General features: G+C 43.3%; 1 protein-coding gene across 1 annotated transcript in view; it reads right to left on the minus strand.

Moving 5' to 3' along the window:
- The window catches only part of galnt2 (UDP-N-acetyl-alpha-D-galactosamine:polypeptide N-acetylgalactosaminyltransferase 2), a 53,947-nt gene that overhangs the window by 16,379 nt on the left and 10,190 nt on the right, over positions 1 to 27,378 (minus strand). Inside the window, exon 2 of the mRNA XM_068320830.1 lies at positions 3,966 to 4,047. Coding sequence (XP_068176931.1) covers positions 3,966 to 4,047 — 82 coding nt within the window. The remainder of the gene's footprint in view (positions 1 to 3,965; positions 4,048 to 27,378) is intronic.

Raw genomic sequence — 27,378 nt, forward strand, 5'->3', positions numbered from 1 at the left:
TGACAAAGATGGTCTTTTTTCATTTACGCAGTATCTCCAACATTAGGTCCTCTCTATCGATGTCTGATGCAGAGACTCTGAATCATGCCTTTGTGTCCTCCAGACTATTGCGTTGTGCTATCGGGGTTGCCTCGGTCTACTCTAAGAAGCCACAGGAAAGGGGCCCGACAGGAGGAGGCCCTCAGGCCAGCTGACTTCCTTTTAACTCTGAACACACAAGAGACCTGTATCCTGAGAGCAGAGAGCCCCCATCGGAGGTTTGACCAGATCAGACATGTAGGTGTGAGCAGGCCCATGAACGCTGTTATACGTCCTTAAAACTACTTTAAGGTCAGTTGTGACGTGAATCGGGAGCCGAGGTAGGGCAGCTCATTCTGGGGGGAGGTGGTCAGATATCTGGTTTTAGTTGAGATTCTTGCTGCTGTGTTCTGAACCATCTGAAGGAATAACCTCCCTGTAGATGTTAGGAGGTCTGAATCTGTAGATATCTCTAAAGCTGTTCTCTCCAACATATAACTAATATGGGGGGGGGGTCCCTCAATGTTTAGGTTTAGCCTAGTCCTGCCGACGAGCCGGAGTTTTCTTTTTTGGCCCCTGCCTCCCATTAATACTCATTCTGGTCCCTCTAGCACCACTCTCCCCCTGCCCCCCTCCCCTCTCCTGTCCCCCCCCCCCTGTTCTCTCTCTCAGGCCTTTGTGTGGTGGATCATTCAGCAATCGGCTACCTCTGTCTGCTTCCCTGGCTGGTGATATCAAAAGCTACACATTGGAGCTGCGTCACCATCCACTGGGGGGTCTGGTTCATCTCACTGGGTTCTGCTGTGGTTTTTGGGTTTTGGGGGTAATCTTTTTTGAGATCAATGACTTAGACACTGTTTGGTCTGTCCTCAGAGGGGTGGATCCTCTGATCGGTGACCTCTGTGTGCTTCATGGGCTGGTGGTGACTCTACTGGATGGATCAGCGTGTCTTTGTCATACATGTATTATTGTTACTAATATTACTGTGTTGTTAATCTGTACATGTCATATCTATTGCTTCGTCTGTCGACTCCTGGAGGACGGGTCCCTCCTCTAGTCTTCCTGAGGTTTCTCCCATACATTTTTTCCCCTGTTAAAGGGCTTTGTGGGGAGTTGTTCCTTATCCGACGTGGGGGTCGTGCTGCTACAGGACACAAAGGTCAGAGCACAAAGTAAGAAAACAATGTTAGCATTTGAACAATTTAACACTTAAAGGTGATAAACGCATACAGAGCATGTTGGATCCATCTCGTCACATTTTTATTATGTTGTGTGCTGACATCACATTTCACCACGAACCACCGCACTGACTCTCTGCAGACGTCCTTCCTGCATTACATGTGTTCAGGATCAAGCTGACATGAAAGTATTAGTAAAAGCACTGCGTGACTTGATCCCGCGGTGGCATCAGGACCACCGTCTGGGTTTAACGTTCAGCAGTGACGACTGACACACAAACAATGATGCAGCCAATTAGCCTGGGCAGCTGCTATGCTGATGACTTGTGTTTGAATATGACAGCTTGAGATTGCATCTCCCAGTATGGATGAGTGTTTGCGTGACACATACTCGTGTGTGTGTGTGTGTGTGTGTGTGTGTGTGTGTGTGTGTGTGTGTGTGTGTGTGTGTGTGTGTGTGTGGGGGGAGGGGTTCTGTTAGCATAAGCTGGCAGTGATTCTGCTGTGACTGGATAACGGAGCCTCTGACACATTTGTGCGATCCCCTTGCTGGTACCTCCCTTTAGTTGTAGCAAGTAATGAATTCAATGAAATTAATTTCATCCTCTCACAATCAGTTTTGAGTTCAGACTGAGAAAAGCCTTTTCTTTGCAATCTCTCCTTCGGACCTTGTTTGTTTTCTGAACGCTGAACTAGTTAAAATCAGAGGCCTTCCTTGTTGACGTCAGTCTGAAATGCATTCTCAGGTGTCCTCCTCCAGCACACCCCCACAGCCACTGAGTCGCTGCCTCTGGGTGTGACGAGTGGACGGTCTGCTGGATTTTCACCTCTGCCTGGCTTCACTGAGCTGCTTCCACCCACTGCTCCCGCTGACGGGGTGTGTGTGTTTGGTGCAACATTTTCTGAAAAGCCCTTTAAGCCAATTCATTTGTTTTTCGCCTGATGAAAAGTGGCAGGGAGGACTTGTCCTCAGAACCACTCCCGTGATGTGAACCTACAACATGGAACCCATCATCTACCAGCTGAGAGAACGCTGATGCTCAACGTTCACACACACACATTAGAAGAACTCGTCTGCAACTCAGGAGAGAACTGCACCAGGGCACCAGTAGTGATGACGCGGTACACTCCCAAATCAGTCACACAGCAGATACGGCTGTTTCCTTTACCGAGTGGGCACCATCCCACAGTGGAAAATCACTTGACAGAAAAGTGTCCAATACCGAGTCAAGCTGAGACGAGTCAAGTCCTCAGTGGGACGTGGTGGTCTATGATGGAGATCCATACGCAGCAGTATCTGTCTACACCTACAACTGAGCGCTGAACCTGGAGCTGTTATCCGTTTGTGCTGATTTCAAGTAACTTCACTGGAGATTTTTAATGTCTTTCAGATTCTACAGAATAAATGACCATTGATTCATCAATAAGATCGATAGACAAATGTACAGACAAAAACAAACTCCGGTTCAGGAGGATTAGCTACTTCCTCTTGGAAGTCTTCATCAACAAACTTCAGCCAGGGATGAAAATGGTGGATGGAAGCGAGGAAGCTGCCCTTCCCTTCCCCTCCCTTATTGAGGTCTGAACTCCTGACTTCATCATCTTCATCATTTAATTTTCCTGTCCTCATCTCCTTCATCTTTCCCATCACATTTAGTTTCTTTCATTTTCATATTGCTCCTGCATCTTCTTCATCCAAATGTTTTTGTTGATATTGCAATACACTGCCATCCTTTTAATCACACGAAGTCACCTTGAATTTTACGTCTCATTCATATTTGACTCTACTGATGGATCTGACTGAACAGAGTTTTTACAGGTCACAGGCTTTGGAAGGAGGGGCAGCTACTTTGAGTGAAAGCTGAAGATTAGAGCTGAATGAGAAATCTCTGCTCCTCTCCACCCGGTTGCAGCCTGACTAGTGATGCCCAGTTTGGTCTGTGGCGAGATTACAGTGTTTGAAGCATGAATCACACCACAAAAGTTGTATATACATGTTTATTCTTTCTGTGTGGTTGTTTCAGTTTAGGTTCAGGGAGGATGTTCATGTTCCAGTGGTGTAAAATGCCAAAACTACGACACTGTGTTGCCACATGTCAAATTGGATTTGGTGGGAGCATATTCTGGAATACGTTCCTGGTGCATGACCACGGCGCTCAGTATCTGCCATGCATGTGTTTTCCAGATGGATTCGTCCTGCATCTTCCTTCAACAATGAGATATTCAACACAACAAAGATCCTGAGGAAAACAACCAAACAAAGAAAAGCTCACGCTTCCTCGTCGATGTAATAAACACCATCAATTGCAATATCTCACTTTCGTTTTTTAATTTTATATACTTGATTAATCCCTGAAGGGAAATTAGTGGCACACTAAGCTAGTTAAATCACATGATTATATGTGTGTGTGTCGAGGCCTGTGACACACACACAGTGTCGGGCAGCTCCATCACGGCCCATCTGAGCAACATGTGAAGGGGGACGGCGCCTTGCTCAAGGACGCTTCGGCAGTGCTCGAGAGGTGAACCGACACCTCCCACTGTCAGCTCATCCTCCGCGTGTTTTTTTGGGCGGGAGCGGGAATCGAACCGCCGATATTGTGAACATGGGACGACCCGCTCTACGGCTGAGCCACTGCCTTCCTAAAACTTTCTAACATCTTGGCCCTAATTTCGCCCAAATACCTGGGTCGTTTTACCGTCGTCACGCAGTCATGACATCATGGCCCCTTGTTCTTTTAGTGTGTGACGGGTAGGGAAGTTTCCTACCTGGTGGCAGAGTCTCTATGCTGTGAGACTCGTCAGAGTTGTGGCCTCTTCGACTGGACAAGTCACTGGAGCCCCAATCATCCTGAAACAAACAGAAACACACACCTATTATGCACACAAAGTAAAATCATAATATAATAAGTGTACATAATTACATGTTAAGTGACCCAACTCACTTGCAGTGCCTCTGTACATATCACATATATAGGTGCACTATAAGAGACAGCTCTTTCATACCCTTAATTTACTTCAAGGTCAGAAAATGTTTTCAACACTTGAATCTTTAAATGATTGAAATCAAATTCAGAGTGATTTAAGTTAATCTGGTGGGTTTGAGTCCATTTAGACAAGGAGATGTTCAACAATGTGGTCATATTGGTACGAGATCAAAACTGTCTTCTAGCAGAGCACTCAGTGATAAATCGATTCTTACATGTTTCATCCCACTTGATCACCAACAATAAACCCCATCAGTGCTTGATGAATCATGATCACATCATGTAGTCACCATTTACACGACACAAAGGACAGATGACAGCATATACACTTTTTGTCCATCGTTATAAGCATTAAAAGCCACCGGATCAATGCACTGCAGACCAAGCAATTAGCACCATACATCCTCTGTCAGACCTTTGCCCTGGACTTTAGAAAATATTGTCCAACTGTCATCATTGCTCTATGGTTCCTGTTCACATTCAGCCTCTCCAGAAGGATGTATTGATCTGCTTTCATTGCTGCCTACAGACAATGACTGTGATGTTCAAGATAACCACGAGGAACACTCAATATCTTTATACACCTGAGAGAAGTGGTTAAGTGTAGGAAAAAGGATTTCCACACAATTCTTCCATATTTCTATGCGCCGCATGAACAATAGCAGGACCTTGAAACTGAAGAAGCTTTCATGCACCAGTAATTTTAAAACTGACTCCAGTCTGTGTGAAAATGCCTTCCATAATAAAGGCCAACATTAGCAAAGCCTCAGTGTGATGCAGACCTGTGTTAGACGAGTCAATATAGTGTCTGAATCAACAGTCTGTCTAAGGTGCGTTTCAACTTGTAAATGCAGCATTGCTGTTTAAGTTAATTTGCCATGCTATTATCCCATCAATGGGAAGTAGATCATAAACCTAAATGTTTAGTGCAGTCACATCTTCCTCAAATCTCACTTTGAGTCATTCTTTTGAATCTGGTGTGTTTATTTGGTTTAAAGTTACCCTGTAGAACAAATATGTCAACTTTTTGTCTGTGGTTTGTTGCTGCACCCTGAAACCACTCCTTTGTTGATTCATTTGTTATCAGGTTAGCTTTCTTACTCGGTCACCTTTACCTGGGCAGTAAGCTCACAATGTAATGATGTATCTTAGATCACAAGAACCTTGTTATTTGATATGTAAGTCAACATTTTCTCACCCTCAACCAAACATTTACTTTCCTCTGTGATGTTTCCGTACCCATTATGTCAAAGTCAGGAAGTTGTAAAAGAAAAAATCCTTCACAGAGTTCCCAAATTACTGCTCCAACTGGAAGCTGTGTTAATGTGAATTGTCCCCACTCAGGAATATTTTTACAAAATTTTCCAGAGCCACATTAATGCACCATTGCATCAAATGTACCAGGTGTGTGAACCTCCAAGCTGCTGACAGACTACCATCTGGTTCATGATGGGTGTTAAGCTGAGCTGCTCTCAGATTTAATGTATTAATAGACATGTGAATGAGGGACAGTTGGTTAAAAAAGTAACAGTCGTATTCTATGTGTTAATTTCCCATTGCACTATTTTAAATACATTATAGACATAATTACAGGAGGTCATTGTACCTTAACCATTTGTAAATATCAAATGTCTGCAATGCTTAATGCCTACCTGTCTTCATTGCAGAATTGTTTTATTCTATTTAAACAGGTGAACAAGGCAGTAGAAAGAGAAAAGGGAGCTCAAGAGAGAGAGAAAATCCAAAGGATGAAAAGAAAGTAAATGTCATAGTAGATAAAGCCTCGCGCCCCAGCAGTATGTGTATAGCCTGTAAAACACCCGCTGCTATTTATGGGGACTGCAGTCCATGGCAAATGCACCAAGTATTGAGAGATGATGAGCACAATGCATTACTTTAAGAACTTGTACGCTTGACTTATCTACAAATGATTGCAATAAATCTGCCTCACCACCGATTGAAACATGATTTAAAAGGCTAAGTAAGGAGCAGATGCTGGTGGAGCTATCTTTATAACTCACATCACATGAATAGCCTTAAGCTGTTAGTGGAAATGGCCCAACCTCTGTCTTCCGCTCTTCTGACTGAAAGCAGGGCTGTATGAAACTAATCACACACAGAAAAACCACCTCAGTGAAGCAGCTACAGAGAGACGTACTATAAACAGAATTAAAGCGGCTGTAAGCACCTTCTGGTACACTGAAAGCTGATCAATTAACCTTATTCTAATTTATCTGACAGTATCATACATTCTGCATCACATCTTCTAACTCCTAAGTCAGGGCTCGAAATAGCGCCCATTTTGGTCGCATATGCGCCCAAATTTTTTATCAGTGCGACTATTAAATATATTTGGGAGCACCGGTGCGACGAGGGAAACAAATCTGGTGCGCCTTTTTTTGTGAGACGGCGCTCCTGCGGTCCTGCCAGGAACCAATGAGAGCGCAGCTGCGGCTGCTCTCCTGGGGGAGGGACAGAGGAGGAACGGAGATGGACGGAGCGTCTCTATCGCTCCGTCACTGCCTTGCTTTTGGGGGGTGCTCCTGAAGTCTTTGCTGGTGCTACTAACTTCTACATCTGGGAGCACCAGTGCTACCAAGAAAAAAAGCTAATTTCGAGCCCTGCAAGTAAAGAGTGATGAGTTAATGTTAAAACTTAAACCCCATGGCTACACTATTCTAGTTATTATTACACTATTCTGGTATTCTAGTTGTTTCATTTCATCCCTTTGGCCTCAGTAATGTGCTGTAAGTTAGACAAGTGTCTGCACCGCATGATTCTATGATGACATGTCTATCATCAGGTCAGTGGCGTCTAAGTATCTTTTGGGAAATACAGAGTGTTAGATGAAGAGATGGATAATGCATGTCTGCATGTTCAGAATGAATTACAGGTGCTGCATAGCCCATTAATTTATCATAAAACCTGGAGTTAATCTTTGTACTATAAAGTGAGGGATCAATAGATAAATTTGATGCATTGCCTCCTCCAAGTTTGGTTTGAATTCCAAATATTATCCACAGTGGTGCTGAGAATGATCCAAGGTGTGATATCAATAGCTCATGGAAAAATTAAGAGAGAAGCAATGGAGATAAAAAAAAGTCAGTGGTGCTAAACAGCCAAATAATTCTCCTCTCAGAATAAACACAACCAGATGATGTCATTAATGAATGGCAGTCAGGGGAAAACAACATAGAAAGCATGATGCCAATGCGACACATGTATTTTTTACAGATGAGTAGAAGTGATTCAGGCAATCCTGAAAAAATAATTATGATAAGAAAGCAACAGTTTTCAATCTGTTTGTTCCAACTATGATCCCGTCCCATTTCACTGCTTTTCTCCTTTTCATATAACTCTGATTGTAAGGAGTAGTTGGACACCTCCGACACCTTCACTCTCCCTGACTTTATCCTTCACCTCCTTTCATTTTTCTTTCACATCTTTTTGACTTCATCTGTCCTTGTCTGCTGTCACCCTGGGATGGTCATGGGACTTCAAAGAAAAAAAACACACACACACACACACACACACACACACACACACACACACACACACACACACACACACACACACACACTCACACATATGCACACACAGAAAGAACGGTTACGTCGAGCTCAATCTGATCAGTGAAAGTACAGCTTCACAAAATAGCATAAATACTTCATTAAATGAAAATAACCCTGATTAACACTTGAAATTATTTCACACCGGTTATGAAATTATCCTTGTTTTCCTAGTTTGAGCCCTGGGGTGCACATTTAATGATCTTATTCCACATGCAGTGGTAAAGACTTGACATTCATTATTTAAACAGTTAGCAACATCGTGCGATGCTGCTGAACTGGATGACATGATATTAAACATGACAGCGACCCGTGTGGAATGCGACAAGTACAAACTGCACGTCAAAGTGTGTGAGGTTAAACAACCAGGAGCAGAGTGGGGTGGAACAAATACTCAATATTCAAATTCCTGTCACATGTCAAACAAGTGATGGAAGCTGTTTGAGCCTGAAGTAATAAAAACAAAACTCTCAAAAGAAAATGCAAGTCAAGTGAAAAATAAAGTGTTCAGGTCCCTGGAGGGAGGTCCCAGAGGATCCCCACACAGACAAAGACATGTTTTCTGCTGTTATAATTGCACCAATGAATAACAAAATGACAGAATAAAAGACTATTTTGGTCATGAGTCTCATACACTTCCTGCAATTAAACATCTGAGACCAAATTTCCAATCCGATCAGGGACCGTGGGAGTCAGAAGTGACCCACAGTGCATTTGCACGAATACAAGCTCAGCTCTGAAGCCCGTTAGAAAGCAAAGACGGATTCTGACTAACTTCCTCGCTCTCATGGGACGACTTCATCGGAACTCTGGGAAGAGTCCTCCTCTTCACTCCTCCTCCTGGAAATGTCCAACAGATACCTGAATTCTCTTCACGTGATGGCCAGAACACAAACACTTCATGAATTTTAAATACTGTACATGAGAAACCCACGTGACGTCAACAGCAAGACCTCAGACCCATGTTGGTCTATTTCTAGTTAATTCATACAGATACATTCTATTTCCAGGAGCTATTACCAGACCTCTTAACCCTTTTAATCTGGGGCGCAGCAGAGTGCTCACACCTGCCTGTCTGGTAATGAGATGGGCTGCAGGCCCCCACAGACAAAGTGTGCCCGTGTGTAAACGTGTGTGTAAACGTGTGTGTAAAGTTTAAACATGTGTGTAAACGTGTGTGTAAACTGGGGCACAAGTGTGTCAGTCTGGTTATATGCATGGTTATCTGCCTGCAAATGTGTGGCTGTGTGTGTGTGTGTGTGTGTGTGTGTGTGTGTGTGTGTGTGTGTGTGTGTGTGTGTGTGTGTGTGTGTGTGTGTGTGTGTGTGTGTGTGTGTGTGTGTGTGTGTGTTTGTGTGTGTCAGTCTTGGTTGAGCCTCTAAAAATCAGAGTATAATCCACATAATCTGATCACAACCACTGATAGATTATCTCAGATAGGAGCACGGAGCTGACAGATGCAGAACCCCTCAAGGCACAACCTGAAACCCCCCCCCCCCCCCCATACACACACACACGAACTGGACGCACGAGGACATTTTTGCTGTTGTCTACCTCTGGAAAACAAAACAGTGTTGATCCCGATTAAACTGTACGTCTGGAAGAAGAAGCGGTGACACCAGCGAACAGAGTTCACAACATGCTAAACCACAGTAGTCTACGTCCAGAGAAGAATGAGACCTCTTCACACAGGCTGTTGGAGGCCTCATGAGAGCTTCTTCCACCTCTCTCAGCAGAGCAGGACTGATGTTATATCCAATGCTCTACTTTACATTTCTGTCCAGAACTTTTCTCATGCAGCAGCCACCACAACCCTTCCTCTCCTTCCTCTCCTCCCGACATCAGAAACCTTCTTCCTTCAATTAGCTGCTAACTTCTGGTATTTGCTTCTTAAATCACCGGATGTGAGCGCATACACGATTTATGGGTCGTAGCAAGACGAGTGGCTCTGTGAGGTTGTGCTCAGCCTTTTAAATGCTGATGACCTTGATGAAGGCTACAAACCAAAATGGGTTAATTACCAGAGCAGGCGTGTGTAAACACGAACGTTCATCTGTGCATCCAAACACCACAAAACAAAGATTGTTGTGTTCCTAGAAGAAAACCTGCTGCAGCCTTAAATACAACCCTCCTCCTCCCAATGCATTAGCAGGGAAACAGAATTAGGAACCGGCTATTAATTTTGCAAACATGTGACATCGGGCATGAGGCTGCACTCGTCCTACATGATCACGTTAACGTTCCTCCTTCAGGCCTCGTGGGTTTAGCTGTCACTTCCAGCAGAGCCAGGAGCTCCAGCTGAAAGGTTCTCACTTTGATGGAGAAAGAATGCAGAAGCAACATTTTTTCCTCCACTTTGACCACGACACTGTCTCCTCTGCCCAATCACAGTAGCCTATGGCGGAAGGCAGTTCTTAAACAGCAGAGCTTGGATGGAGCTATACCCAGGAGCAGTCAGGTGTGATGGGTACTGCTCGTAGTGTTCCCCATTAGATCCAGGAATATGTGTTTTAAGTTCAACCTGCTGAATCTTTGTTTTTGTGTCTCACTAGCAGCAAACTTTAGAGACAAGAATGAACTTTTCACCTGCAAGTACTCCCAGCTCCCCAACTTCGTTTCATTTTAATGCATTTCATTGTCCTTTCCCTCCTTTGTCATGTGGAGGCATCGTCTCCCATCTCCTCCCCCTCTCATTTCTCCTCTCCACTGATCAGTACCCTTCTCATCTTTTTTACACTCCTTCCTCATTTTTCTTTGTGTCAGAAACGTTTCATTGCAAATTTCAGTCTAATATTCTCAGTGCTGCAGTACCCAAGTTCCAACCTGAAAATATTGCAAGGTAACACATGGAAATAAGGCTGCCATGATTAGTCGGTTAAAATAATCGACAGCTAATTTAATAATCAACGTGTCTTACTTTTCTGGTCTTGCCCCAGGAGCTAGTGTGACTACCCCACTGTGGCTCAGTGTAACACAACTGAGTAAGACACAAGAAGACACGTTCTGTGTCCAAGACAGCGGCTTGTTGTAACAGCAAGGAAAACGTACAAGTAATCATTGAGTAATATTTTGTATGACTGTATCTTCACAGAGTGAATGCAAGTTTTCAATGGTTGGGGGGTGTTAAACCACACTTGTCGTGGGGGTGTGTGGGGGGGGGATACCCCCCCACAAGGGGGGTCCAGACGGCCTCCCCCGGGAAACCTTTTAGAAAACGGGGTTGTTTTCCTGCATTCTGAGGACAAAACCTTCTGTTCAGTTTACCTCCAAAAACCCCCTAAAGCCAGCAGCTGGAGCTGAACTCTCTTTATTTCTGTCCTACTTTATGCAGGAATGAATGTGAGATTCAACCATTGAAAACTTCATTCACTCTGAAGATACAGTCAGACTAAATATTACTCAGTGTTTACTGGTAGTTTACTGAGACTAGGAGACATTTTAACTTTGACTGAGACACTTTGATTTTAATAAGTTTGATTCCTGGTATTACTCAATGTTTACTTGTTAGTTTTACTTACTATTATAGCAGAGGTGAAAACACATTTACATCATCGCTGGTTATTCCTGCTGGTCAGAGGGAACACAAGTCTAAGACTACAAACAAGTATTGATAATATCTGTCATTGACCTTCTGATCGGTCTGTCTCCACTCCCCCCTCCCCCCTCTCAGCATTAGCCATTTGCTGATTAATTAGTATTTTTACACAAACTCTACTGTATGACACTGGATTCTTAATTTATTTAGATCGATTGTCCTCACCTTGTCGTCACCAATTCACGGGTTTAGCTTGTAAAAAAAGAATTTTTGTTTTTCATTGGACGAGAGGAGGTCATGACCCGAGTACATATTTAATGATTGGGAGCGTTCGGGTCAGTTGGCTATTTCCATCGGCATGCGGAAATAGTGGCGCCGGTGGAAACAGCGGGGCTAGCAATCGAAAAAGTTGTAAGTTTTAGTCTTTTTTCCTAAAAATAAGAAATCCACTGTGGCTACACAGGTTAAACACCTTGTAGCCACTCTGGAATTTACTTCGCCTATGGCGAAGAGGCGAATGGCTAGAGCAAGACCAGCTTTTTGGGGTTTTTTTGTCTCTCAAAACTGCTGCTGCGCCTTCCACTGCTGCTTGTCTTTCTGTCCTTGACACACACGCATGGTAGTGGTAATTTATGACGTCACCAGAAGTTGTACCAGACGGGCTGTGGCATCACGTCTGCTCGGCAGCAACGGATCTCAAATTAGCTGCTAATATCAGTGTAAACAGAGAGAGACGTGCCCTAACCACAACCCAACATCACATGACGATTTGATTCATTAGCCGCCCTCAGCAGACATTTTTTTTTGTAATGTTAGTAATAATGATGATTCCTTAGTAACAGGTGCCTACCTGATTGTTGCTATGTTTGATCCCAACGACAAATTAAGGAAAGAAAAAACCTACAAAATAAAAAGTGTTTATTTTTATGCTGTTTAGAAAAGTGCCTTTTTCTTTATTTTTCTCAGCTATTTGCACTTTGATACACAGTTTAACAAATGTTTGTCACTGCAAGCATATTTCTTTGAAAGTTTAATGAGCTATCATCTTAGTTGTTAGCGTTAGTGTTAGCATTAGTGTTAGCATTAGTGTTAACATTAGTGTTGTTAGTTACCATAAACACTTTGAGAAGAAAACTAATGATGGTTATATCAGAGCAACTTCATGTTGGTGCAATGAGGTTTTACATTCACACTGAGTAGAGCAGAGGATGTGATGTTGGACAATCCTGATCCATTAAATCCACAGTCTATACCCACTGCAGGAAATGACCTTGTGATCTCCATCATTAAGATTACCCTTCATGCTTGTATTCTCTATCACCACCAGGAGAGTTTAACAGACTGAGGTGGAGGATAACCAGGAGGTCAGCTCCTAACTTCATTATTACTGTCAGATAACGGATCTTTGAGACTGTACTTCATGTCTGTGTGTGTGTGTGTGTGTGTGTGTGTGTGTGTGTGTGTGTGTGTGTGTGTGTGTGTGTGTGTGTGTGTGTGTGTGTGTGTGTGTGTGTGTGTGTGTGTGTGTGTGTGTGTGTGTGTGTGTGTGTGTGTGAAAGAGACTTGTGGGTCTGAGTTTGCTGAATGGAGCAATTGTGTGTGTGCCCTTCTCCAAACCCCATCTGCATCTCAGACCCACACACACACACAGACCCACACACACACACACACACACACACACAGACCCACACACACACACACACACACACCCACACACAGACACGACGAGGAGAGTGCTGACTCAGCACACATGAAGATGTCCAATAAGTGAGTTCTTGTTTCAAACCGACGTCCAGAAACAATCTTTCATGCTGACATCACAGCTAAAGCATTGAGAAGAGGTTAAAACCTCCCATCATGCAACACTGCTCACTGTTGTTCTGACAGACTGACGGCTCGTTGGACCTCCTTCCACAGCTGATGATGGTTCCACCTGGTGAACCATCATCATCGATGGTTGACAACACGACAGCAGACAGGCTACCCATTTCCCTGTTGAAGGGTTAGTTTCCCCTTGTTTCACAGCTCATTGGTTGGTTGAGCAGTTTGTTTTTGAAGCTTTGTGGAAGAATGTCTGGTCTTGCTCTAGCCAATCGCCCCGTCGCCACAGGTGAAGTCTATTCCAGATTGGCTACAAGGTTTTTAGCCTGTGTAGCCACAGTGGAGTTCTTATTTTTACGGAAAAAAGGCTAAAACTTACAACTTTTTCACTCGCTAGCGCCGCTAGCTATTGCCGCTAGCAAGCAGCGCTAGCGCCTCTATTTCCGCATACCGACGGAAATAGCCGAAGTGACCTGAACGCTCCCGATCATTAAATATGCACTGGGGTCATGACCTCCTCTCGTCCAATGAAAAACAAAAATATTGTTTTTTCCAAGCTGAACCCGTGAATTGGTGTAAGACAAGGGGAGGACCATCGATCAAAAGAATCCAGTGTTTCCAGTAGAGTTTGTGTTAAAGTCCTCATTAATAAAGAAATGGTGAATGCTGGGGGGGGGGGAGTGGAGACAGACCGATCAGAAGGTCAATGAAAGATATTATCAATACTTGTTTGTAGTCTTAGACTTTTGTTCCCTCTGACCAGCAGGAATAACCAGCGATGATGTAAATGTGTTTTCACCTCGCTTGATGTTTTATGTCTTTTTAAATTGAAATGAAAAATCATGTTATTGGATTAAAAAAAATAAATAAAATAAACTCTGTCATACCAATGGTGTTGGTGGAGGTCAGAGTTCAAATGTCTCCTAGTCTCAGTAAACTACCAGTAAACACTGAGTAATATTTAGTCTGACTGTATCTTCAGAGTGAATGAAGTTTTCAATGGTTGAATCTCACATTCATTCCTGCATCAAGTAGGACAGAAATAAAGAGAGTTCAGCTTCAGCTGCTGGCTTTAGTGGGTTTTTGGAGGGAAACTGAACACAAGATTTTGTCCTCAGAATGTAGGAAAAAAAACAACAACCACATTTTCTAAAACATTTCCTGGGGGAGGCCCCCGGATCTCCCCCCCCCCCCCGCTGTCTTGGACACAGAACGTGGCTTTTTGTGGCTTGCTCGACTCTCTTACACTGAGCCACAGTGGGTTAGTCACACTAGCTCCTGGTGCAGACCAGAATGTGGTGATTTGGTGTGAGAAGACGAGGTGGACAAACAGAGGATGAACAACAAGATGTCTGGAGACGTCAGTTCACATGAATGGACATCGTTACAGTAATGTTTCCTCATCCTTCAACATGTGATGGACCAAATGATGATTAAGATGGGGATGTTTGATTTAAAAGTGCCTGGACCAACATGAGACGTGAGAAACCATTTGGAGACATTTAGATTCAACTGATCTGGATCAGCGCCGAAATCTATCAGAATGGTCCTCAGGTCATACCTGACTTCTCTGAGAAATATCATCAAAATCTGTGCATACGTTTCTGATTTACCCTCCTCACGTCCAAAGAAAGAAAGGGAAGCGAACCGCTCTAAGCTCACATTTGAATCGAGGAGCACTGACTCGGACTCAGAGCCAGACTCAGACTCAGATGCACTCTTCTGACCGTTCTCACATTCAGGGGTCAGTACACCTCCAGAGACAGGCCCTCTCCCTGAACACTGGGTTTCCTGTGGAATATGTTGCACAGTAACTGCTGTGAATGTCAACACTGCACGTATCAATGACATCCATTAGCAGGTGAAATTGGCAGCGCATTGAGAACCCTTGAGGCATGTGTCTCGTCTGTCCCCCAGCGCGTCAGCGACGCTCCGACAGACACAATCACAGCTCCCGTTCACAGTGCTGCAGCGTCTGTCACGTCTGGGTCTGGAGCGCAGTGGTACATCTGTGAGGACACACAAACACAACTGTCTTTGTGCTGCGTGAGACGAGAACGTTTGAGAGGACCTGGGTTTCTGTCCGAGGACACAGAAGGACCTGACAGAGCTGCAGCCACAAGAAAAGAGTGACACGCAGAAAGCTCAGCGTACAGCGGGTCGTCCAGCGTTTCAGGATCAGCGCTTTGATTCCCGCTCCCGCCCAGTCACTTCAGGGTGTCAGCTGACAGGGGGAGGTGTCAGCTGACAGGGGGAGGTGTCAGCTGACAGGGGGAGGTGTCAGCTGACAGGGGGAGGTGTCAGCTGACAGGGGGAGGTGTCAGTTCACCCCCTCAGCACTGCCGAGGCGCCCTTGAGCGAGGCGCCCTTGAGCAAGGCGCCGTCCCCTTTACAAGTTGCTACCTCCCCCTCACCTGCATGCCTCCAGTCCCTGTGTGTGTGTTATGGGCCTGTACACACTATACAGTGCCTTGTGAAAGTAATGCGTCCCCCCCCCCCCAGACACTGTATGTGCATGGACCTACTAACCTGTGTGTAGAGTGGATTCTTAACTTCCCTTCTGAGATGAAAACAGTTCATAAAGTCACCAGTGCAGCTGATGTTCAGACGCTGACAGAAGCAGCAGAGATGTGACGTGAGAGATGAGAGGGGACAGAAGACAGAGGAGCAGTGGTGACTCAGCGTCACTATTAGCACCTAAATCTGTACGACCTTTCTCACAGAGTTCACCAAGAACTCTCCTTCTACCTCCGCTCCAATGTGTGCTTTTAGACACGTAACAGTAGCCTTTAGCGTGTCATTTGACATGTGTTGGGCTTTCCTTCGTTAACAAGGAGACGCCGCAGCAGCAACTTCTTCCCTGTTCCGTCACGTCACGCGTGATGTCCTCCTCAGCCCGGACAACTAGCATGAGTTAGCTGCTACCGCTGATGGCAGTCGGCATACAGACGTGGATTCTGCTCGTTTCTGTCACTGCTGATTGGTGTGGGGGGGTCGGCTTTGTGGGGATGTTATGTATGTTGTTAAGTATTCACAACTGTGAGGTGCATTAAAGGCACAGTAGCCCCACCTTGAACAGTGGATTTCATCCATCTAGTGGTTAATGATCCTGTGGGGGCTGAGAAGCCCCCCAGGGGGTCAACTATTAATTCAACAGCGTTGTGGAATCACAGTCTGACAGCCAGACTAACAAGAAACCCTTGTCTTTTGTGCATGCTGGTAATGATTGCTCATGATGCTGAAAGCTCCCGATCGCCACCGTGTGACTGAATCCATCGGGACAAAGGCCTCCTGCTAACGGGCAACTTCACGGTCCATTTTCACAAAACAGGGAAGGCACTGCTGGAGACTGGCAGAGGGGCGTTTGGGGGAGGGACGCGGCTCGGAGACAGATCCAGTGAATAGCAGAAACATCCCAGTGTCAGCAGAGGAGGAAAAGTAGGCCAGGGAGGGGGGGCACCCTGGGTGGGGATGTTAAAAACCCAATTCAGTTGTACTCACTCTCCCATCAACCACTTGCTTCCTCCCTTTTCTTTCCCCACACCCCCCCTCCCACCCTGCCTTCTTTGATGCCCCTCCTCTGCCTCCTCGTTCCTGCTAACAGTAAATGATTGTCCCCCCTCCTCGGTCACAGCAATGGTCTGTGATTACAACCGTCACACAGAACCCTTCTTGGTTTATGATGATCTGCATGTTGGGGCAGCAGGAGGCGTGTTGCTGGAACGACAGCCACAAAACCAGAAGCAGAAGGACCAGAGACTCAGAGAGAGGATGAGGACAGCATGTTCACACTGCACTGTCAACGCAAGAGGACCGGACACACAACACACGTTTCCTCATTTCAGAAGTGTGTGTGTGTGTGTGTGTGTGTGTGTGTGTGTGTGTGTGTGTGTGTGTGTGTGTGTGTGTAACAGGAGGGATCTATACCGGCCATTAAATATTTTCTTTCCCATATAAGGAAAAACGTTTTCTCTCAGCAAACAGGAGAATGTGTGTTTTTCTCAGGGATATGAGAAGAGTTGTGTAGTGTGTGTGTTTTATATACAGCACCATGCTGTCCTATGTTCCTGTTACATAAATGCGGTAACACAATAACACAATAACACAGTAACACAACGGATAAGTTACTTTTGCGCCAAAATGAAAAAAAGTCTCTTTATACATTTTTCCATGTCTCTTTCACACACACACACACACACACACACACACACACACACACACACACACACACACACACACACACACACACACACACACACACACACACACACACACACACACACACACACACACACACACACACACACACACACACACACAGGAGCTGGACTCCCACTCCCACCTGTAATGCATTAAAGGATGCTGACACACTCCAGTTTGGATATAAAGCAGACTCTTTCTGTCCTTGGCTTGACACCAATAACATTCTCTGAAAGTATTAAGGCAGCTATTCTATCATTGCACAGTCATTACACAACACTATGGACTGAGCGCCTAATGACATCAGCAGGTTAAATCCGATGGGTGTTATTCCAACATTAATGTACTATGTAAATGTTACGACGGCTGAAGCCTTCTCTGCGATGTCCCGAAAAAATCAAGACTTGAAATCTAAAGGGGATGTTACACAACACCTTAAAACCTTACATTTTATTGCACCTCGACTGTTTCTTTATGAAACAATGGAGTTATTGGTAAAATAGGCCAGCATGCAACTCCTCACACAGCAGTAACACAGAGCCCTATTCCACACATGCCTATGATGGCTGCAGCCTAATCTACACACACAGCAATAAGGAAAGAACAGCAATGTCACATTTTGTTTGTGCTGCAGACTGTTGGGTTTATTCACGCTCCTCCAGTGACAATTTGTTGAATTATGACTATGACTTATTCACTATGTGGTGTTGATTCTTCAACCAATTTTTGCAGATGTGTTAGGATGGCGACAGTTGCCAAGCTCATGTGAATGCTGGTTTTTTTAAACACAAATGTGTAACAGAACCATTGAAAATCCATGTACCGTCCTCCAGTTAACTCCCTCCATTTACAATATTCTCATTTATCCAGCAGATTCTGGTGAGGACGTATTCTGTAATCACTAAAATACAAATCAAACAAGATGCTAACGTGAATGCAGTAATAAAAAGTGGCTAATCAAAAACTTGTTTACATATTTTTTCCAGAATTGTCTCTAATCCTTGGCTGTTGCTGCTTGCAGACATTTGAAGCAAATGAAAACTACTTCATGCCATCCGCAGTGCTGCAACAACAAAATGCTTCGCTTGACCTTTCTTTAGCTGCATAGGTCAATTCAGCATAGATAGCACATATTATCATAGTCACTCCAACAACTCCAGTCTTTTTTATTCTTGATCAAACCAATAAAAATTGCATAAACAAAGACGAAGTAACTTGAATCATGTCACAAACAAAAAAGAAAGTAATAAGTAAAAATAAGTGGCTTGGATCATCACGATGCACATCTAGTGGATGAACTAATCAAAAATCTAATTTGGGTTTAATCTTCATCTCTAACAAACCATTACATGCAACTGGCCATCGCTGTATCTAAAATGAGTCCTGTGGGCCACATGTTCGTGGTTTATTTCCCTTCTTGAGCGAGCATTTTTCTTACCTGTGCTCATTAGAGAGAAGAATCACTCCAGTCAGACTGAAACCGTGACAGGATTTGGCACAATCACCACATCAGAAGGGTCGGCTGTCTGACTTATTCAGTGAAGGGAATAGTCACTAAGTCACTCAGACTCTACAAACATCGGCCTTCAGCTCCAAGGAAATGGCTTGATTTGATTTTCCGGTATACTGCTCTTCCATGACCTGTGATGTCAGCGAGTAATAAACAGAGAGCTCAGAAACATGCCAGCGATAAAAACAGTAGTGACATCAGTCCATCCAGAATACAAATTCTCTGGTGCAACAATTGGTGTCACTCCTGCATTATCAATCTGAAAGTGCGATTTCATTTAGCTGCATTCATGCATTTTAATTATCAGCTGAGAAGATCAACACATTCAGCCATTTCTGCTCATCTTTTATAGCTGTGGAACCTTGAGCTGCTGCACTTACACACCGTTGGATCAATTATTCACCGGCAGGGTGGGACGCTAACCTTTGTCAACTCACACTGAACATCTGCTACAGGATGTTGTTAATGTTCAGAAACAGTTAAGAGTGGCACACAGAAGGTGTTCAAAAAATCAGTTATGAACCAACCAAAGCTGAAGCATCAGCTGTTATAGTTGCCCTTAGCCCCGTGTTAACAGGTTATGAAACCTTCAAAACCTCTACACCCCCACTAAGGGTGGAGTGGCAAATCAAAAGTTTGAAGGATGCTCTGATATGTACCTCCTCTAGGTGCTTTCTAAAGCTGCACATCTGTGAAAATGACAATAATTTGGTGGCTTCCTAATCAGCGTCAACGTTCCCAACTAAATATCTGCCCTACATCAAGAGAGCGAACCAAGTGTCAGAGTGCAAAAACAAACAACAGGGAAAAAATCACCTTTCTTACATTAGTACATTACCACAAATTCTCCTGTAGACAAACTGAACTTCACGCCAAATAAAAACCGTTGCCTGAATGACGGTAACAAGCATAACTTAACACAGATAGCATCAGAACCACCATCATATCTGAACAAGGACCTCCAGGTAAGCCTCACTGCCCTCACTGCTAGAGTCAACAATGAATGTCAAGTGTCCATCATGACACCAAGAGGCAAACTGATAAGAAAATAGCCTCCTCTAACTCCTATTGGTAGATGTACAGGTGCTGAGACTTGGAAATAATGTTACTGTGAGTTGGGTTATAGTTCCCCAGACATGTTAACATGGCAGCAAAAGCAGAGCAGAAAAACATCCTATTCACGGCTTAGCTCTTTTTTCATAGGGGTGGGTTTAGGCATTATTCAGCTCAGAAACTGACAGGGAACCTAAAAACCTGGGAAGCTTTCTGAACAAACAATAAAACGAGAACAAAGAGGAGAATCTAAAATCTGTTGTATTGTTGCCACAAAGCGACAAAAAAACTGCCAGCAGTGCTGATCAGCCCTATTCCTGGAACTGATGGGTATAGCAGCTTATTTGGAGTAACAAAGAATTTCCGCCTATAAATCATAGAAGGTACATGAACTCATGCAATTACAACTGGCACAGGCAGTATAGTGCTGAAGCAGCAGAATGGGTCTGTGTCAAGGAAACACAATACACATAAACCTCTGCTGATAGGAGCCTGAGTTTATGTCAAAACGAAGGGTTTGTGTTAAAATAGCAGTATAACTTATAATTATGTCAGATGTAGAAATGCATGTGGCAACGTTTCAACATCTGTCCGCTGAGACACCAGACCAGCTTCATGGCCTCGTGAGTCATTTGTTTGTAAGAGCTAAGTTTTTAGGCTTTTTCCTCCAGGATTCCAAAGACAGACGACTCTTGTACAAGATGCATTCAAGCTACTGTTTTATTTCTTTTTTTGATCCATACAAGTCAGACACAACCAGTGAATTTGAAGAGATGAGTGGAAAAAATGTTTCTGTTTCACCAACTTGAGTAATAAGTTGGTGAACAGACACAAAAGACTTCAGTCTGCTGACGTGTCGCTGAGGAGAGACGAACCCACAGGAAGAGACAGCAAGAAGGGAGAACATGTGCTTGATTGCACACACACACACACACACACACACACACACACACACACACACACACACACACACACACACGGCTTACTAATTATTCAATTATTATCTTTTCCATGTACATGACTCTTGATGTACAAATAAGGCTGCTACACTAAAGAAAACCCATTTGTTTTTTGATATCCCTGATTTTTCATTATAAAAAAAAAAAGGTCAGAGCTGAATAAGCTCCTCTGCTTCCTTAAAACTATTTCAACATAGCATAAAAATGAAGACACCAAGTTGATTCTTTCCTGGTGATGACCACGAACATTACGGTGAGCTCGTTTAAAGTACCATACCAGTGTCCTTGATCAATGAAATGCAAACATTATAGGAATATTGTTTCAGAACATAAATGTTGTTATTTGCCAGTCTCTTTTCCAGAGCCCGCTATTCTTCTTTGCTGATTTTACCTTTTTCCTACATAACCCTGAGCTCCTAGAAGATACCCCTACAGAGACTGCCTGGGAGTTGGTCGACTGTGGTGATAGCAACAGACATTCTATAGTTAAAGACACCTGTCGATTACACACCTATAAAATCAATGCCTTCTGGCTCTATTACATCCTGGTCTAGGATCCTGTTCAACTGATAAGTGTAAAACACACACGTGAAACCAAGAGAATAAACTGAGGACACTTGTGGAAGACCAAGTACATGACGATTTAGTGTTCATATAATCACACACAGTTCTGTGCTTCTTACAGGAAATTTTACTGTGTGAGTGAAACAAATGTTGGTTCATTATTGAATGGCCATGATGTGATGGAGAGTGAGAAATTAACACTTCCCACAGGGCGAGTGTTGAAAAATCTATCTGCCCACCACCTTGGAAAATAGCCAGAGATTTAGACATTTCTCCCACTTTTAAAAAGAGCTGAAGCTGCAGAGTTTCAGGACAGAAGGGCTTTTGTTGAGCAACTGCTGAAGTGCTCATAAAACACATTTTATGATACAGATCTAGTCAAGCCTTCTCCTTACAATGCTTACTGACTAACTAAATCCCTGTTACATGCTGGCTGATCTCCACTCCAGGGGGGTAAGGAGCTCCTGACCTCAGGCTGTCTCCTCCGTTTGATGATATTTCTCAGTAGAGGTAGCTGGTAGGTGTGGAGGTAGCTGCTCGCTGCCACAAGCCACTTTTGACACCTTCCAGTTGTGCACTGCCTCAGATAAAATTTCACACCCCTGCCATTTCAAATCCCCTCCAATGCTCAGTCTATTTGTACAGATGCTGATCCAGCGCTGTTACCTCTTCTCCGCTACGGCACTTTGTCTTTCAGGCAGTTGGAAATCTAAATTTAAATTGTGACTTCATAATATGAAATCAGTTGATCTGAAAAGCAGCAAAAGTCAAATGTAATACATGTATATCAGATTTTTTTCTCATAATTTGTTCTCAAATATTGTGCTCATCCTTTTCATATCTCTGGTCCAACAAGCCTGATTTCACTTAGAAGCATCATACGTTCCAGTAGCAGTGACTGGAAGTGCACCAACTTTCAAAGGAGTCTGTTGCAATCCAATGCGTAATAGTTGTCCTTTATTTATTTTAATGTCCTTCCAGCAAATAGGCACAGGCAAATCATCGTGGCCAACCACCATCCTTATCAAATCATCGTGGCCAACTGCCTTCCTTATCAGGCCTATTTCAGTAAGTTATCCTGATAACAGGACACAGATTACTACTAACAAGACTGAAGCCAGTGTTCTAACACATAAAATGCAGTTCAGTCTAAGTAGTAGAAAAAATAAGAAAAAGTAAGTTCAGCTCTGGTCCCATGAACAATAAATGTCTCAATCACTTTCATCTGTCTGTTCAAAGCTTGTTGTATGCCAAGGATGACAAATGATCATAAGACAATCTTCCAGTATTGAACACACTCCCAGGTGCAACACGATATTGTGTTTATCCAAGAAAAGCCTAACAATGACCAACCAGTGAAGATTAAAAGAAAGAAGAGGAAATTAAAAAAACACTAGATGAAACTGCAGGAGGAACAAACAGTCTGACAATAACAGAGTATATTAACACTTCTTTTTGTGGTGCTATAACTATTCATCTCCTTGGTAATGTCTGAAGTTGTGAGTGTGTGTGAAGTTTTTATCTTCACAGCTGTCTTTTCTGTTCTTGCAGCCAGTCAGTCAATGGCTTTCCAGGTTGGCAGGTCAGGAACACATTCTGACTGGTGGAAAGAAAAAAAGCTGCCAAATCTGACACACATTCTCCTGTTTGGGATCCAGTCTTTTTATTCATCACTGTTTTCCACCTGTCATCATGAAGGCATTTTTCTTTTTTCGGCATATAAATTACATATATACGGTATATGTTTTATAAATTACATATATACGGTATATATAAATCAAGTGGTTTTACTGACCATTTGCCATGTGCTACCGCATTAGTAACTGCTACGCTGGTCAAAAATTACATTTTCATAATGCGCTATTAACTTATGCTTAACTTTTAGACAGCATTTTATTTTAGGCCAGTAAGTTCATTAAAATCACTTTTTAATGTTTTCAGACAAATTGCAGCAAACCAAATCCTTTCTAAAATATTTTACTTCTAATAGTAGCACGTAGTACTGTACTTTAACACAGAAGATGCACAAACCAGGTTTTTTAAAGTCCACAATACTCTATCAATGTAAGACAGGTAAAAAGGTTTGCTGGGGTTGCTGAATGGGAAACTTTCAGATAGAAAGTTGGAGTGGCCGAATGGCCAAATTGAGCTCATATTCTAATATCATATCAGGCTTCTATATAGTTTGAAAAATATAGTTATTAACTTTGACTGCACTGTTTAATTGGTTTTCCTTGACTTACACAAGCATATTAAATCATGTGTTACACTCTAGTAAGCTGTTTATCCAAACATACTAACAAAAGCATCTTGAAATAGTACAGAGACACTCCTTCAGTTCATTGGCAACACTCTGAATTGTTATTTTCGAGAGGTTGACAAACCTGACATGACCTAAGCTATTTAAAAGCTGTTATGACTGTTGTTAAAACTCATACAAAGGAAGGAGTTTTACAAATGTCAGTGTAACAAATGCCAGGATTGCCTGGAAGAGCCCCGAGAAACAGTAGGTCTCCTTTTACATGTCACAGTGGGATTATTGTGCCTTAATCCCACCTCACTGTTCTATTAAAATGGTAGAATATTCTAAAAGGAAAAACTTCTGAGTCGGCACGGAATCAAATGTTGTATAAATATGGGAATCCAACTGGGAAATTGTGGAAGCCACACCCAGAAAATTCCAAAAGCAACTAGTAACCGTTCACAGCTACCTCAAAGATGACAAAAAACACCAGTAATGTCTTCACAACTTGCAAAGTAGAACACATGGATGTCGCCAACTGTCCCCACCTGACAAAAAATGTCTTCGGCCTCAATCAACCAATTAAGATCAGTTGCTTGCGACAAACCTCTACAGGTCAACAAGGACACAATGGTCTTGTTTGTTGACACTGTTTAGGTACTCTCAACTGGGTTCTTTTGGACTGTTTTTTTGCTTTGTAATCCGAGTTACCACATCTCAACTATTTGTACTAGGCCATCATAGCACACATGATTCGTACTTCAAACAAAAGTGGTACATATCTCTGAGAGGGATTTCATGTTCAGGGATCTCAGCTCAATTTTAGCCTTTCATTAATTCGGTGTTTGCTTTGTAGAACCAATTTTATACACAGCAATAATGGATATTCTCCCTGGTTTAAATTGCATTGGACTCTATCATTACACAGCAGCAGGGTTTTTTTTACACAATATGGGTGCAGGAAACAGAGGTGATGAGGAGGTGATGGGCACGTTTGGTATCCAGGAGAGGAACGCAGAAGGACAGATGGTAGTTGACTTTGCAAAAAGGATGTAAATGGCTGTAGTGAATACTTTCTTCAAGAAGAGGCAGGAACATAGGGTGACCTATAAGAGTGGAGGTAGGAGCACACAGGTAGACTACATCTTGTGTATACGGTGTAACCTGAAGGAGATCAGTGACTGTAAAGTAGTGGTAGGTGAGAGTGTAGCCAAACAGCATAGGATGGTGGTGTGTAGGATGACTCTGGTGGTGAGGAAGATGAAGAGGATAAACGCAGAGCAGAAGACGAAATGGTGGAAACTGAAAAAGGAAGAGTGTTGCATGACTTTTAGGAAGGAGTTAAGACAGGCTCTGGGTGGTCAGGAGGTGCTTCCAGATGACTGGACAACTACAGCTAATGTGATCAGGGAGACAGGTAGGAGAGTACTTGTTGTGTCATCTGGAAGGAAAGTAGATAAGGAGACTTGGTGGTGGAATGAGGGGGTACAGGAGTGTATACAGAGAAAGAGGTTAGCCAAGAAGAAGTGGCTCTGACCATTTAAAAAATGGTCAGAGCTACTGAAGTCATACTATGTATAATGAGAAACAGATGTGTTGACAAACCCTAAGTTCCTGGCATACACAGACAGAAGGAAGCTGAGCACCTTGAGCTGCAGATAATAGACAATGTAATGTCACTCAAGAGGCCCTGTTCATCAGAGCCATGTGCACTCCCCTCCTCTCTGCAGTGTGTGAGTTACTGTGGCAACGATGTTTTTACTACATAGATCTAGAATTACTCTTCTCCTGCCCCAAGTCTTAGTCAAAGTTGACTGTAACTCAGGATATTGCATGAAATATTTGTGCTGACCCACACTTTTACAAGAGACACATAACACAGTTTGAACTGAACTGTTAAAATGTCATATATTCATTGGTGTGCAGATGACACAACTGTCCTTATCAACAAAATCAGGTGAAACTATACTATTAAAACTCAATTTTGATTATTGTTCAATGATATTACATCTGGTACAACCTGTAATTGTGCAACTGTTTGATATATAATTCAGAAAAAAGTTACTGTGCCAGACCCTAAAAACGTCAAAAACCCATAATTTAAGTACTGTATATAACTAGCTTGAAGGTCATCATCTTGGCTTCCAGCTCCACCATTACAATCAGAGCTATTTCTAGTCAAGAAATGTCTTAACTCCCACATAAGACATTTGCATTATATGTTAAAAAAAATCATGCACATTCCGTCTCAAAAAAGCTGAAGAAAATCAGTCCATGCATTTGTTACTTCCAGGCTGGTTTACTGTAATTTCCTGTTATCAAACTGTCCCAAAAAAGTTACTGACTGTCCCGCTTACCCAGAATTCTGCTGTGTATGAACTGTCCAGAACTGCCATATTCACTCAATAAAGTGTGAAGTCCTCTCCACATACGTAGTTTCTGTCTCTTCTCTTCCTCAAACAGACCGGTCAAAGAAGAAGCTGAGCACCTTGAGTCAGGGAGCTGACTAATAAAAGACAGTTTTTTTTGTGCTCATTGGAAATTGTTAGCTGTTTGGAAGATTAAAAACCAGTCAAGCCACGCTCTTTTCAGAAAGTGCCTTGAAATAACTTCTGTCGTGACATTAGATTAGGCAAACAAATTTACTTAGTTTGGAAAAAAAACACTTTTTACCACTTGAATTAGCATCCATCTACAGTTTGCAACAGCTGGTAACGTTCTTAATGCCTGTGTTTGTTGATTTTACCTGTGCCTCAGTACCAGCCTCCTCTTTTTCCCACTTGGCTCCCCTCTTCCTCTGCTGAAAGCAGAAGAGTAGACTCAACAGTTGGTCCTTCTCAAGAGCTGGCAGAAAATATGTGTGCAACAAGGAAGACTTTAATGAAGCGTCCTGGAGAGCAGGCTCATGTATGCAGCATTATCTCTCTGTGTATAACAATACACTGAAAGATAAATCCTTGGACTAAAATTTAACTGTTGGTTGAAACTTCTCCTTTCAACTTTTCCCTTCAGTGTCCTCCATCTAACCCTGTCTTCTCATCCTCTTCTCTCACACCAACTACCTTCATGTCCTCTTTCACTACATCCATAAACCTCCTCCTCTGGTCTTCCTCTAGGCCTCCTGCCTGGCAGTTCAGAACTCAGCATCCTTCTACCAATATATTCACTCTCTCTCCTCTGGACATGTCCAAACCATCTCAGTCTGGCCTCTCTGACTTTATCTCCAGAACCTCTAACATGTGCTGTCCCTCTGATGGACTCATTCCTGATCCTATCCATCCAGGTCACTCCCAGAGAGAACCTCAGCATCTTCATCTCTGCTACCTCCAGCTCTGTCTCCTGTCTTTTCCTCAGGGACACTGTCTCTAGACCAAACAACATCGCTGGTCTCACCACAGTTTTGTACACCTTTCCTTTCATTGTAGCTGAAACTCTTCTATCACACATCACACCTGACACTTTCCTCCACCCGTTCCATCCTGCCTGGACACGCTTCTTCACCTCTTTTCCACACTCTCCATTGCTCTGGACTGTTGACCCTAAGTACTTCAAATCCTCCACCTTCTTGATCTCTTCTCCCTGTAACCTCACTCTTCCACTTGGGTCCCTCTCATTCACACACATGTACTCTGTCTTACTGCGGCTAACCTTCATTCCTCTCCTTTCCAGGACAAACCTCCACCTCTCTAGCTTCTCCTCCACCTGTTCCCTGCTCTCACTGCAGATCACAATGTCATCTGCA

The sequence above is a fragment of the Antennarius striatus genome, chromosome 1, assembly GCF_040054535.1.
Source record: "Antennarius striatus isolate MH-2024 chromosome 1, ASM4005453v1, whole genome shotgun sequence".
Taxonomy (NCBI): domain Eukaryota; kingdom Metazoa; phylum Chordata; class Actinopteri; order Lophiiformes; family Antennariidae; genus Antennarius; species Antennarius striatus.